The sequence below is a fragment of the Chelonoidis abingdonii genome, chromosome 10 (genome assembly GCF_003597395.2).
Source record: "Chelonoidis abingdonii isolate Lonesome George chromosome 10, CheloAbing_2.0, whole genome shotgun sequence".
Lineage (NCBI taxonomy): Eukaryota > Metazoa > Chordata > Testudines > Testudinidae > Chelonoidis > Chelonoidis abingdonii.
The window spans coordinates 8,819,897-8,833,670 of NC_133778.1; the positions used below are offsets into that span (position 1 = coordinate 8,819,897).

A 13,774-nucleotide genomic window follows, 5' to 3' on the forward strand; every position below is an offset into this window, starting at 1 on the left:
CTTTGCTCAGACTAGGCCCAGCCCTGGAGGGAGGGGATTGCAGCAGGTTCAGAATGAGGTGTATCAGCAGAGCTTAGTTAGAGGAAGGCTTCCTGCAGTGTGGTGGACTGGCCATTGCTGCTACTCCCTGACTGTAATATCCACTGCAAACAGTTACTCAGTGGAGATTATGCTAACCAATTGCAGATTGAGGGACGTGATCATTCCCCTCTATTCGACATTGGTGAGGCTTCATCTGGAGTACTGTGTCCAGTTTTGAGCCCCACACTACAAGAAGGATGTGGAAAAATTGGAAAGAGTCCAGCGGAGGGCAACAAAAATGATCAGGGGGCTGGAGCACATGACATAAGAGGAGAGGCTGAGGGAACTGGGATTGTTTAGTCTGCAGAAGAGAAGAATGAGGGGGGATTTGATAGCTGCTTTCAACTACCTGAAAGGGGGTTCCAAAGAGGATGGATCTAGACTGTTCTCAGTGGTACCAAATGACAGAACAAGGAGTAATGGTCTCAAGTTGCTGTGGGGGAGGTTTAGGTTGGATATTAGGAAAACCTTTTTCACTCAGAGGGTGGTGAAGCACTGGAATGGGTTACCTACGGAGATGGTGGAATCCACTTCCTTAGAGGTTTTTAAGGTCAGGCTTGACAAAGACCTGATGGGATGATTTAGCTGGGGTTGGTCCTGCTTTGAGCAGGGGGTTGGACTAGATGACCTTCTGAGGTCCCTTCAAACCTTGATATTCTATAATTCTATGCTGTTTTTGTCCAGCTCCCTGGCGTCCTGTCTGCTCCATGATTTTCCAGTACGTGTCCCAGATCGCCAGCTCTCCCCAGACCCAGCCAATACTCCATTCTCAAGTGGAGAACCTGTTGAGCAGAACCTATTGCAAATGGCGGGGCAGGCTGTTTGGCGGCTCAGGAGGTGATGGACCTGCAGTTGACGAAATTCCCTGGGATGAGATCTTTGCGCTGTGCATTGATCATAAACTGAGAGACTGGAAACGCCCCCGGCTGCCTGTCATACCAGGTATTCATTGTTCTGGGGTGGGCTGGTCTGTGCTTTGTTACATACTGCTCTCTTGTTCTGTTACATTTTCACCGCATCGCTTGTGGGCCCATTCCCATGGTGTCCAGGGGTAGTGTATAGCATCTGGGAGGGCTGGGCTCCCCATCATTCCCACTGCTCTCGGCAGCGGTATGATTGTGGGTGTTTCTGCATTTGCTGCACGTCCATTGGCCAGCTGTGGGACTTGCTCTTCCTGAGCCCCTGGCAAGCTAGTCTCCGCCCAGCATTGCTCCTCATGCTTGCATGGAAGAATATGTCCAGAACTTCACCTATCCAGATCCGATTACGCTATAAGCCAATTTTGGCCTCAGACACTTAGCTCCATTCAGATTAGCAGCGGTTCCATGCACCTTTCTGAGGGCAGAATTTGGCCCCAACATTGAAACTGCCAGGCATTGTTTGCCCAGTGACATTGTTCAGCTCTTGCTCAGACCTGTTGCTAGTGACCATTCATGTACCATGCCTCCCTGCAATCTGACTCCTGGGTTCAGGCACTGAGGATGTGCTCTGAGAATTGATGATGGAGATCTAATAATATTAGCACATCCTTAGAGTTAGTAGTATCACCGTTTTGCCGTACTCCAGCAAACAGATATAAGGATAAAATGTGGATGGTTGTTCGGTGTGGTAAGGGAAATGCAGAAAGAATTAGGTCATTGGTGTGCTGTGGGGCCTAGATGTGAATATCCTCCTTGAAAGGTGTACAGACTATTGCAAATAGAGCAGGCTTGAGGGGCTGATGTTACTTTTCAGGGTGTCTGCGAGTACACGGCCAACATATCTCAGCCTAAGGTTCAGAGCAGGTGGGTAAACTCTGGCAACTTGCTAGTTTTGGATAAACCAGTAAAACCTGCTGCCATGAATAAGCATTACTGGCGAGAGGAGTTGAGGCACAAATCTCCTTGGGCCAACCTCCTTCCAGAGAAATTGCAGATGGATTCAATGTATAAGGTGTTTTCTGCATGAGAAACACCAGTCTACATTTCAGTGTAAAAATATCTGTTGCTGAATTGAGCATCGATTCCTTGCACACGGTGGGGTTGGGTGCACTCGGATGTTAAAAGTGAAGCTAAAGCGATATTTGACAGTAACCTCAACAATCCGACCTGGAATTTCCTGGATATTGAATCAGGCCCAAAAGGCACACTACTGCAAGTTCTGTCTATTCAACAGAGCTAACTCCTCGCAATCTTCAAACTTAAGGTACAGTTTCCATGAGCTATGTTTTAATGTTGTATTTCTCTTGAAGCTGAAAGCCTGTATTGATCCTGACTTGATCTTTAATGTTTGTCTGTCTATAGAAGCAGTGAGTGAAGATGGACAGATATATGTCTATTTCTTTAAGGAACACTTAAAAACCTTCACTCTTCCTTTTTCATGGGAGCAGGCCAGACTGCAAACGCAGAAAGAGATCCAGCAGGAACACCCAAGGCAAGATGATTTTTTAAATTTGTCATGATAAATAGCACGACTATATCTTCATGAATTGCACTGTGACATAGCTATTTGAGTAGGCACTGTACAAATTTGGAAATTGCACAGGGTGGGTTTTTGGTTTTCCCAATGCGCTTCATATTTCTATAATGAAAAATGGATACTTTCTTTGGAAAGACATATACTACATTACAGCCCTATCCAGAGATCACAGTGCAGACTTGTTAGATTTTTCCAAAGCTTCTCTCATGTCTTATGATGAAATAGATTAAAGCATTTTAGCTGTTACTAAACATGAAATGATTTACTTCTGGCTGCACAAAATATGGAGGAAGATAATGTTAATTAGGGGTTCTGGTGACATCATAGACCACAAGGGTAATAGCCTTGACAGAATGCTAATTGTATGTCACTATTGTATGCAACGTCAGTATCCGTTACATGTCTGTTACAAACTCTGCTGGGCGTATTGGAACCGTCCATGTTGTCTTCTCCATCAAAATTAATTACAGGTTATGTCTTGCAGCACCAGAGCTCTTTCGCCTATTCAGAAGAGTGAATGCCTTTAATGAAATGTTGGAAGGCAGGATCCCATTGTGCTGTTTGTCAGCCTGGATCAAAAGCTGCTTTTTATTCACATCCCTTATTTTAAATGTATTTCCCAGTAGTTGCGTCCCAGAGGAGGCTCTGTCCCTTGCTTGCAGGATGGAGCGGGAAAGGGCCCTTTGATAGGAAGAGAGCCAGAGGAGCTGACTGTAGGAGCAAGTGTGTCAGGAGCACAGAGCTGGTGTCTGGGGCGGGTGGTATCCCTCTAGAGGAGCGAGCCCCTAGCAACCTACCCCCCACTGTCTTGCTGTCTCCAGAAGGGATAGGATGAAGTCAGTGGCTAGCGTTTCTTGTCAGAGCGCTGGCTGCACTCGGGTGTGGTCTACATTACAAAGTTAGATCTAAGCATGGCAGTTGTGCGTGTGCCTATGCTTAAATTTGTCTCCCACCAATGTAAGCGCTCCATTATGCTGACATAGTAACACCAACTCCCCGAGAGGTGTAGAATCACGGTCAATGTACTTTAGTCAACCACAGTGTGAGTGCAGACACTGTTCCTTAGATCAACCTTAACTGTCCTCCAGCAGCTGTCCCACAATGCCCCACACTGACTGCTCTGGTCACCATTGTGAACTCCACTGCACAAGGGTCACGTAGACAGAACCTCCCCTTGCCCGCCAACATTTAAAGCCCTGCAGATTTTTGAAGTTCCTTTTCCTGATAGCCTGGTTTAACAAGTACACTGAGCAGCTCTCCATTGTTGAATTCAACTGACCATGCTCCAGACTCACTGCTGCCTGGAGTAGTCAGGAGATATTGGCTGTCCTGCGCCTGTCAGGAGAAGAGGCTGTGCAGACACAGCTCTGAACTAGGTGAAGAAACATTGACATCTACAAGCAGATTGCTCAGGGGATGCAGGAGAAGGGGTATGACAGGGACCAGCAGGAGTGCCGTGAGAAAGCCAAGAAGCTGCAGCAGGCCTACCAGAAGGCCAAGGAGGTCAACTGTTGATCCGATGTGGAGCTGCAGATCTGCCACTTTTACAAAGAGCTGCACGTCATACTTGGCAGACACCCAACCATGGTCACCTCACCGCATCCTAGATACCTCCGAGAAGCCCAAGTCATAGGCCCCTGCTGTGAACAGAGAGGAGGGGGTGGTGGTTGGTAAAGAGGAGGAAGAGTGTGCGGAACAAGCAACCACAGGATCCAGCTGTGCATTGAGCCAGGACCTGTTTGACTCCATTGCAGTTCAGCCAGTCGAGCATGGGTGAGCCTGATGCGGGTGAAGTGGCTCCATGAATGCCACCAACAGCCTTGAATTGGTTTGCATGATGTCCCACAGCCGTCTGTCCTCCAGGGACTGTCAAGTCGCCACTAGTTCAATGGGGCTTGCTGCTCTGCAAATACTCCTGTGCTCGCAATGCTCATGACAATAGTACAGAGCTCTGTGGGCTCCATGCTTCTGTCAGAGAGGACAGACAGAGAGAGAGGCCACACGGGTTTGTGGCATTTTGAAAAAAGGTGCAAAAATTATGGGAAACGGACAATATTATGGAAGAGAGAGAGTTGCAGACTGGGAAGCAGACCCCTGCGTGGCTCATTTAGGCCCCACCATGCGTTGCCAAAACTTCCTAAAAGACAGTATGCTGAAGAGTGTTGAGTTGCACACTGAGGTACCTACCCTTGGTGCCCTGCACTCTGCATCGACACAAGCACTCCTGTCGAGTACATGCACCGCCAACAGATGGCGCCAAGTACGCACCTGCCCAAGCGCTGTACTAACTGTGGTGGTTGTACGCCAATGTAGCTTGAGTCAGCGTACGTCTGTAGCACAGACATGGCCTCAGAGTCCAAGTAGAATGCGCTGCCTCAGGTCTCTTTCCTTACATGAAACCCACTCCTGAGTTGGGGCCCACAAACTCCTTGCGCCACTCAAATCCCACGTTCACCTTATTCTCAGGACCTAAGAAGCATGTGGGTGATGCAGAGACCTCATGCTGAACCCTCCATACAGGGGGATTTCATCCTCAGCAAATGTGATTATTTCCTTAGTTCCTGCTATTTCAGAATTCCAGCCAACCAGGAGCGTACTGGCTTTGGCTTTCTTCCCTCCTGCTAAAATACTTTCCTCTTCCAGGTCAAGGATACGCTCTCCTCAGTCATTTGCGAAACTTTATCCCATTTTGCTGCCTCGAACTGAGCATGTTGTCGGCCTGGGGGATCAGGAAACGAGGATTCCCAGTGCAGCAGATCTAACACACGTGGCCTCGGCCCAGGAGTGCCTCCCAGAGCGCCTGGCTGCTAATCTGGAGCTGGAGAAGAGAGAGCACAGGAGGTAAGTGACAGGAACAGCTGCACAGACCTTTCCTAGCAGACTCATTGCTGGCTTTGCAGGGTGCTGGGGTTCATGAACAGAGTGTTGGCATCTCTGTTGTATGAAGCTGAGCTTTAGTGGTTTCATGGAGGAGCCCAGATTATTGCTGACAATCTCTCCTTTGAGTAAAGTTGCAGTGTTCTTCTTCTCCCTCCCACTCCACTCCTCAGCTATCAGAAACAGGGCTGGTTCTAGGGGCAGCTAAGCAGACCCTGGGCACCAGTTTCTTCGGGGTGCTCAGCTGTTTTTTTCCTTCAGCTGCTTGGGAGGTGGGTGCCAAAAATGTTTTCTGCCCTGGCCAGCAAAACAGTAGGGCAGAAACATTAATCAATGGGCACTGTGGGGTTTGAGGTCCAGCCAATGGCTGTCACCAACAGTAAGACCATCGGTACTATAGCAGGGTGAGTGCAGCAGAAGAAGAGGAATTTCTGTGAGCCCGTAGGGTACCAGGAACGAAATCACAGAGTGTATCCCATGATTCTTCAAAAGGTGTGATCCTACCGACCAGATCTCAGCACGAGCCCTCGTGCTATTGCATGCAGTTCTGCCAGTCATCAGGCCAGGCCTTTTGCTCTTCCTCCAGCCCTCCTCTCTAGCTATGGGAACAGTTTGACATCTGAGGCTGGATCCCTCCATGATGCCGTGTCCTCGCCTTAGTGGGTGAAGCACTAGCACTGCTGTGCCAGACACAGGGAAGGGTTGTTTGACTGGTGGGTGTGCTTCATGCTGCATGTCAGCCAGTTGGAAGGGATTTCTAGGGTAAAGGCAGAGTTCTCTGTACATCGCCCCTGTCGCTTCACCTTGCCATGTGCAGTTCCTTGTCTGTGAAAGCAGGAGACGATTAATGTATCTCCCTGTTGTCTCCCACTGATGTTTTCTGTCTGGGATCCTGAAACAAGTTAGATAGTACATTGGGCTGTTTCCCACGTTTAGCTGAAGGGATCTATTTCTCTAAAAGTTCCCAGGATTTGGCATCTTTCATTGCTCTGAGGAAGCCAATAACTTGAACTCTGATCTGATGGCTAAGTAATACCCCAAGAATTTGGATTCCTCCAGTGGCATTGCTAATCCTGATTCTGAGCACTGCTTTTTTTCTTCTTCTGTAGTGACTCTACCAACTGAGCTGATGGTTGTTGTGTATCGTTTGCTAAGTGAGGTGTTATTCTTTATAGTTTAGGATCTATTGGTATTAAAGCTTGTTGTATGAGCCATCTGTAGTAGCATCAGGTGTTCTCCCTTCCCATCTTATCTACCTATGCTGGCATGGACAGACATTGTCTCTGGGGCATGCTGTCTACTCCTGCTCAGCAGTTGAAGTACTGATTGGATTGGTGCCTTTTCTCAGGATGAGTGGGAAGAAGGGAGTGGTCTTCAGATTAGCTGTTTTAGGATTTTTTCCTTACAGCTTTTTCTGCAGTCCGCTTTGCTTGAATTGAGCCACACTGTGTTCAGAACATGGTGGATGGAATGATTGATTACAAGCGGAGCCCACCCTTCTGGCGCGCTTAACTCTGCTTTCATCCTTGCCTCCTGGATCATTTTAAGGGGATGTTCCCTTGTTTTTCTACATCTGTATCTCTGTCACTGTCTGTAAACTAAGGGATCAGAGGCTTCTCTCTGAACTTCATCAAACAGGAATGCATTGAATGGGGTCTCTTACTCTTCAACTGCAAACCTTCACATAGAGGCATGCAGAGGATCCCAAATCAAACATCTGACGAGTTGCTAAGAACAAACTCACTTATTACACTCAGGCCTGAATGAGTCTCATGAGTTAATTTGGGGAAATGGTCATTTAATTTGGAATCCAACAAGCTACTGTTTGAACTGATTTTCTCTCTGCATATTGCCATTTTCAGGAGCCCTCCGTTAGATTTAAACGTCCTTTGAAAAAACTGCCTAGGCTCATGGCAACTGAGCGTCTCGTAGATGGCATCATGATTTAAAAACAGAAACGGTGCAGTTACCCCCTTTCCTGAGCCATGCTGGGCTCCCTGAACTTCTGATTTGTGCAGTGTCACTGGGCGCTTGGGCTGTCAGTCAGACCTGATTTCCTTTTCTGGTTACATCAGCCGTGTGAATGCTTTGGGCAGAGAAGCACAAGGTGTATAAAGCTGAACTGCAGTTTGACTTGTGCCTGTGACCTTGTTTCTGTCTAGGTTTGAGGAGCAGCTACACCAGTGGTTAGCAGAAGATTCTGAGCAGCTCCCATGCTCGTCTCTTCCCCTCTACCTCCCTCAGAGCCTGCTTCGTACACCTCAGGTTATCCATCCACTGAGTGAAACGCCCACGTCTCCATGCCCACAGGTAAAAAGAGAACTTGATATGGGAATAACAGATATTTTTCATGGTAGAATTCCAAGTCTGTGAATTTCTCAAGAGAGAATTTCTGCCTGCCTAGGAGATGGGCTCCAGCTGTCCTGGACAAGTGGGCTGCTGTGAGCATATTTCCCAGAAATACAAGGTTAGCCTTGTGTTTATATGCGATATTAAACATGGGCCTTCTGATCTGCCCATCACATTGTTGCTGTCTCCTTTGCTATTGTGCATAGTAACAGTGAGCTGCGATGTGGCACAAGAGAATCAGCCAGCCAACACTCCACTCCACCGAGTTAAAGGTGGGAGCTGGGTTGTGAGAGTGTTAGCTAGGCCTCACCCTCCTGGGAAAGGAAGTGTTTGGCTGGCACCCTAGGAGATTGCTGGTTCAGAGGCCAAGCTGTCTCCAGAGGTAGCAGAGGGCTAACTTTCCCTTGTTCCTGTTGGACAAGTGATTCTTTGACAGTAGTGCATCTTTCCCTCTGGACAGGCTGGAAGTCATGTGGAGCATGGGCATCTGGTGGAGGGATCCAGCACTTCTCTGTCAGACAGACTGAAACACTTACAACAGCTGATCAGAGTTAACAAGGAAGAGGAGATTGCCTGTGAGCTTCATCTATCTGCCTTGCTGGACATGGTGGATGTTTAACTGGGGTCCAAGCCAGCATGTGGAACAAGAGACCTCACGGCGAAAGATTGTCCAGGATGTGGGGTCAGACAATCAATGTCCCAAAGCAGGTGCCTATGCTAGAAACTACGTCTCTCGGCCCGGGAGGAATCTTGGCAACATACACTGGACAGGGATGGATCTTGTGCACCAGTCCCTCCCCCAGTGGAGGGGATGTCTGCTCACAATCCCTCGCTTGCCCAGACCTGCATTTCTTGCAAGCCCATGTCTGGGTTTTGCTTGGTGTCCTCCAGCGCTAATATTCCTTCACACTAAGCTGCCCTATTCCACAGGTGGGGACATCATGACAAACGGTGCTTCAGGCTTGGTCTGTACATTAATGTTCTCTATATAAACGCCTCCTCCCTTGCGTCCCTATGACAGCCCCAGCAGAGAGGGATAAACTGATTGCCGTTCAGATGCTCAGTGCCTGCTCAGCTTCACAGCTGTAAGGGGAACAAAGCAGCCCTCCCCCTTCTTTGACTGCCAGACTCCTGGCACTGCCAGCCTCTTGGTAGTATAGTAAGGCGGCTGAGAAAACTGTAGGCCACCAGGCTGGCAGAGTTAACACTTTAGCCTGCCATTGGATTTTGGTCTTTGCTGAAATGAGAACAAGAAAATCCTGCCAGCGGGTGTACAAGAAGAGCCATTCTGCTGGAATCCTGCAGCGCAATTTGGTTTCACTAAAAGAATGTCGTAAGGTAGGTTAGTCCTAAAGTCAGTGAGGATCCTTAGGTAGGAACAGTGTAACTCTAATCTGAACACTGCCAGAATATAGCTAGAAGCCACAGGCTGAGCAGTTTTGTAGTCTGTGGAAGTTGTTCTGTTCTAGTCTGCTTGTTTTTTATTCAGTGTTCTGTTGCCTTTTGAGCCTCCCACGAATATCTTCTTCCTGGTAAAGAAACATTTGGAGTATAGTTCTTGTTCTCAAGAGTCCATGTTTCCTGGACTGTTGTCTCTGAGTAATGCTTCATGCAAGGCGATTCTGTACTTTGTGGCCTACGTTTCGTTATGTTGCCTGTTTATGGAAGATACGTACTGAAAGAGCTGCTCCTCTCTGCTGCTGAGAACCCAGTGCCTGGGATTTTGTTTTTAAATAGCACTGAGGAATTCTTTAGCAGCTGCTATTTCTCAGCTTCTCATGAGGTTCTTGTTTTGAAAGTTGCATCATTTTTATTTTAAAATAAAAGTATTATCTGCAGTGAACTCCTGGGACAGTGTGTTTTATGTCAGTATTCTGATGGAAGAATTTGTTCATGTAAGAAAACCAGATTGTTTCAAGCTTGGATTGATCAGGTATCCTGAAACACGGGTATTGACAGGTTTAGCAACGAGCAGTTTCTCCTTCTTGCCCACCAATCAGAAGTCAGTTGCCTATTTAAACATTTGTATTTAAAATTCTCACTGCTCCCCAAGCATTCACCCCCCCTGCTCCCAAGTTCCCACATTTTTCCCAGTCTCTCTTTTTAAAGTAAAGCTTTTTATCTGTCCTTAAAATGCCATTAGTAAATTTGGTTTGATCTTTTAAGCTAAAGATCTGCTGATAAAAACTGGAATATGAGGGTTTAAAAAAAGGTAAGGGAGATTGTGCTTGAAGGCTATTCTTGCTACTAAACTCTTCCTGCAGACCATGGAGCTAGTTTTGGATTATTTTTTAAACAGACTAAAATGAAATTAGCCAGTCCACATGCACTGTACTCTCTCAGCAATGGCTCACTGGAAATGCTGTGGTTGATCTGCTCTACATTTACAGTTAGTGTTGTAAGATTATAAAATGGAATCAAGAAACCTGGGCTCTGTTTTTGAGATCACACTTTCAACTATGTACCAATGTAACCTTTCTATGTATATAATAAATTGTAAGTGGCTTAAATTATATTGTCAAAATTTATCACTACTGAAAAATGCTTCATACTCTACATTGAATGCATTTTCTTTGCATTGAAGACTTGTAGTGTCTACACTAGAAATGCTACAGTGACACAATTGCAGTGCTGCAGCTGTGCCACTGTAGTGTAAACACTTCCTACAGCAACGGGAAGGATTCTTCCTTCACTGTTATGAATCCATCGGTCCGAGAGGCAGTAGCTAGATCAACAGAAAAACGACCTAGCAGTGTCTTCACCGAGGCTTAGGTTGGCTTTACCATGTTTCACGGGGTGTGACATTTTTCACAGTCCTAAGTGATGTTGCGAAGCCAACCTAACTTTGCAGTGTAGCCTAGATCTTTGAAAAGATAACCCCAGAGTTTTAAGTGTTGACTATGCCTAATTGCTGAGAGATGATAAAGCAAATAAGTCTCTTAGCGTATATGCTGCAAATGTTTGTGTTGCTGTGTTGGGAAGTAAAAGGGAAAGCTAGACCAGCTGTATCAATTTTCAGGACTTGATCATTGATATTTAAATAAAAAATAACCTAGGACTTGTCAGAAAGCCCCCCCTACACACCCCAGCCCTGTGTCAGCTGGACTCCTCTGCACTACAGACCTCCTGGCTTAGCCTGAATTGTTTCCCAAATATTGTGTTTCTGTCTATACTGGTGACGTTTTCAGGGTTCCTAATGCTCACCTGAGTTAAGGGGAGTGTGAATGGTCAGCTCACTCTTCCGCTGTGACTCCTGATGTGAAAAGCATCTCTGTAACTAATACATTCATACTCACAGTTCTATCACTGTGCGTAATTAGTCATGTCTGTTTTAATTTAGCGACTAGACATTATTACCTCTGTTGGCTTCTGTTAGTGCTGCAGCATCAACACAATTCAGAAACAGTGAGCTGGATTCTCTTCTTCCATGTGCTGCTGATGCACAGTTGCTCACTAAGCTAAAATCAGTTATGTCTGTGTAAAGCATTAACATCACTGGGTAGTTTGGCAACAGCAAGGTTGCATGTCAGGGTCTGATTTGTCCTCCATTACGTTGGTTACTGATGACAACAAAGGGAAAGAAGCAAGCCCAACTTGACTCCCAGAACCCAAGGCATGGCTAGCTGGGAGTTATGAAAACCTTAGTTTTGAAACCATGTCACTTTGTATGGTAATTGGTATATCTCCAATTATTACCTATCTCCTAGAACTAGAAGGGACCTCAAAAGGTCATTGAGTCCAGCCCCCTGCCTTCACTAGCAGGACCAATTTTTGCCCAGATTCCTAAGTGGCCCCCTCAAGGATTGAACTCACAACCCTGGGTTTAGCAGGCCAGTGCTCAAACCACTGAGCTATCCCTCCTGCATGCCCTCTGCCAGATCTGCTGCTCTTGTGAGACTGAGTCCATGTATAAAGCCTTTCTAGGTGTTGCCATCGTCATTGTGAACGTATTTACTTGGAACAAGTTTGCATGTGCACTGGTTGTACTTGTTCATCATATGCTGGTACAGTGCCAGCACCCCGGCTATGGAAATTGGCCAAGCAATGCTTATGTGCCAGAGTGACAGACCTCTTAGATCCTGCTGATAGTTGGAAGTCAGTACATTGAATGTTTCCCAACGGCACGTGCAGTCTGGGTGCACAGTCATTAAAGAAGGCTGATGCAGCTCTGGAAGAAGGAGCTGTGTGCAAGGAGGACAGGCATAAGAACACCCAGCCCAGAAACTATTCCCCATTCTCTCCAGCTCTGGTAGGAGCCCCTGAGAAGTACCGTACTCAGCTGGAGAGGATAAACTGAAGGCACATGAGTAATGAGTGCAGAGTAAAGAGGGGGAAGGTTTGAGCACTCAGCCCAAAATCGAGATGTTGAGAATAAAAATCAAGGAACTGAAGGACATGAAGAGAAGAAATTCTTTATTTGCTTATACACCAATGCTAGGAGCCTGGGTAACAAACAAGAGGAATTTGAATTAGAATTGCCCATTTATGAGCATAAATTTGATATAGTTGGTGTTACTGAAACTTGGTGGGATGAGTCCCATGGCGAATGTTAAAATAAATGGATATAACCTATTTAGGAAGGATTGATTGAGCAAAAGGGGAAGGGGAGTGTCAGATTATCAAAATGACAGCTGGTACCAGCTGGCATCTACTACAGACCATCAGATCACATCAGAGAGTAGGATAACCAGCATCTGTACTGGGACCAGTGCTGTTCAGCATATTCATAAATGATCTGGAAAAAGGGGTAAACAATGAGGTGTTAAAATGTACAGACTATACAAAATTACTTGAGATAGTTAAGTCCAAAGCGGACTGTGAAAAGCTATAAAGGGACCTCACAAAACTGGTAACTGGGCAACAAAATGGCAGAGGGCATTCGGTGTTGATAAATGCAAAGTAAAGCACGTTAGAAAACAATCCCAAAAAAATGATGAGGTCTAAATTAGTTGTTACCATTCAAGAAAGATCTTGGAGTCATTGTGGACTGTTCTCTGAAAACATCTGCTCTATGTGCAGCAGTAGTCAAAGCAAACAATGTTATGAAATATTAGGAAAGGGATAGATAGTAAGACAGAAAATATCATATTGCCTCTACATAAATCCATGGTACTCCCACATCTTGAATACTGTGCACAGATCTCATCACCCCATCTCAAAAAACATATATTGGAATTGGAGAAGGGCAACAAAAATGATGGTATGGAACAGCTTCTATATGAGGAGAAATTAAAAAGACTGGGACTTTTCAGCTTGGAAAAGAGATGACTAAGGGGGGCTATGATAGAGATCTATAAAATCATAATTGGTGTGGAAAATGTGAATAAGGAAGTGTTATTTACTCCTTCATATAACACAAGAACTAAGAGTCCCTAATAAAATTAATAGGCAGCAGGTTTAAAACAAACAAAAGGAAGTATTTTTTCAGACAAATCAATCCACCTGTGGAAAACTTTGCCATGGAATGTTGTGAAGGCCAAATCTATAACATGGTTCAAAAAAGAGCTAGATAAATTCATGGAGGATAGGTCCATCTGGAGCTATTAAGCAGAGTGGGCACGGATCGCAACACCATGCTCTGAGTGTCCCTAGTCTCTGTTTGCCAGGAGCTGGGAGTAGGCAGCCGGATGGATCCCTTGATGATTACTTGTTCTGGTCATTCTCTCTGAAGCACCTGGCATTGACCACTGTGGGAAGACTGGATACTGGGCTAGATGGGCCATTGGTCAGACCAAGCATGGCAGCTCTTATGTTCACACATAATTGCTGTGATCAATCCATCCCCCAAGACTCATCTATACCTGATAAGATAGAGGATAGTTTTGGGTGCACTTAATCATCTTGGAGCCATTCTATTACTTGATAATTTGCCCTCTTGATAGCTGGTATAAATGCACCCCTCGCTGGTGGCAATTTTTCTCTGTTTGTTTGCGCCTGCCTGGAAACATCCAACAAAGTAATTCTGGAAGTGTTGTTGTGTTGGCCTTCAAATGGTAAACTTGGCATAGGA

At 46.0% G+C, this 13,774-nt stretch overlaps 1 protein-coding gene across 3 annotated transcripts in view; it reads left to right on the forward strand.

The window, feature by feature from the left end:
* The window catches only part of MCM3AP (minichromosome maintenance complex component 3 associated protein), an 81,979-nt gene extending 71,705 nt beyond the window's left edge, over positions 1–10,274 (forward strand). For all 3 annotated transcript variants that reach the window (XM_075069903.1, XM_032804119.2, XM_032804120.2), the window contains exons 25-29: positions 766–1,023; positions 2,364–2,493; positions 5,182–5,379; positions 7,578–7,725; positions 8,225–10,274. In XM_075069903.1, coding sequence (XP_074926004.1) covers positions 766–1,023; positions 2,364–2,493; positions 5,182–5,379; positions 7,578–7,725; positions 8,225–8,383 — 893 coding nt within the window. In that variant the 3' untranslated portion in view covers positions 8,384–10,274. The remainder of the gene's footprint in view (positions 1–765; positions 1,024–2,363; positions 2,494–5,181; positions 5,380–7,577; positions 7,726–8,224) is intronic.
* The last annotated feature ends 3,500 nt before the right edge of the window (positions 10,275–13,774 follow it).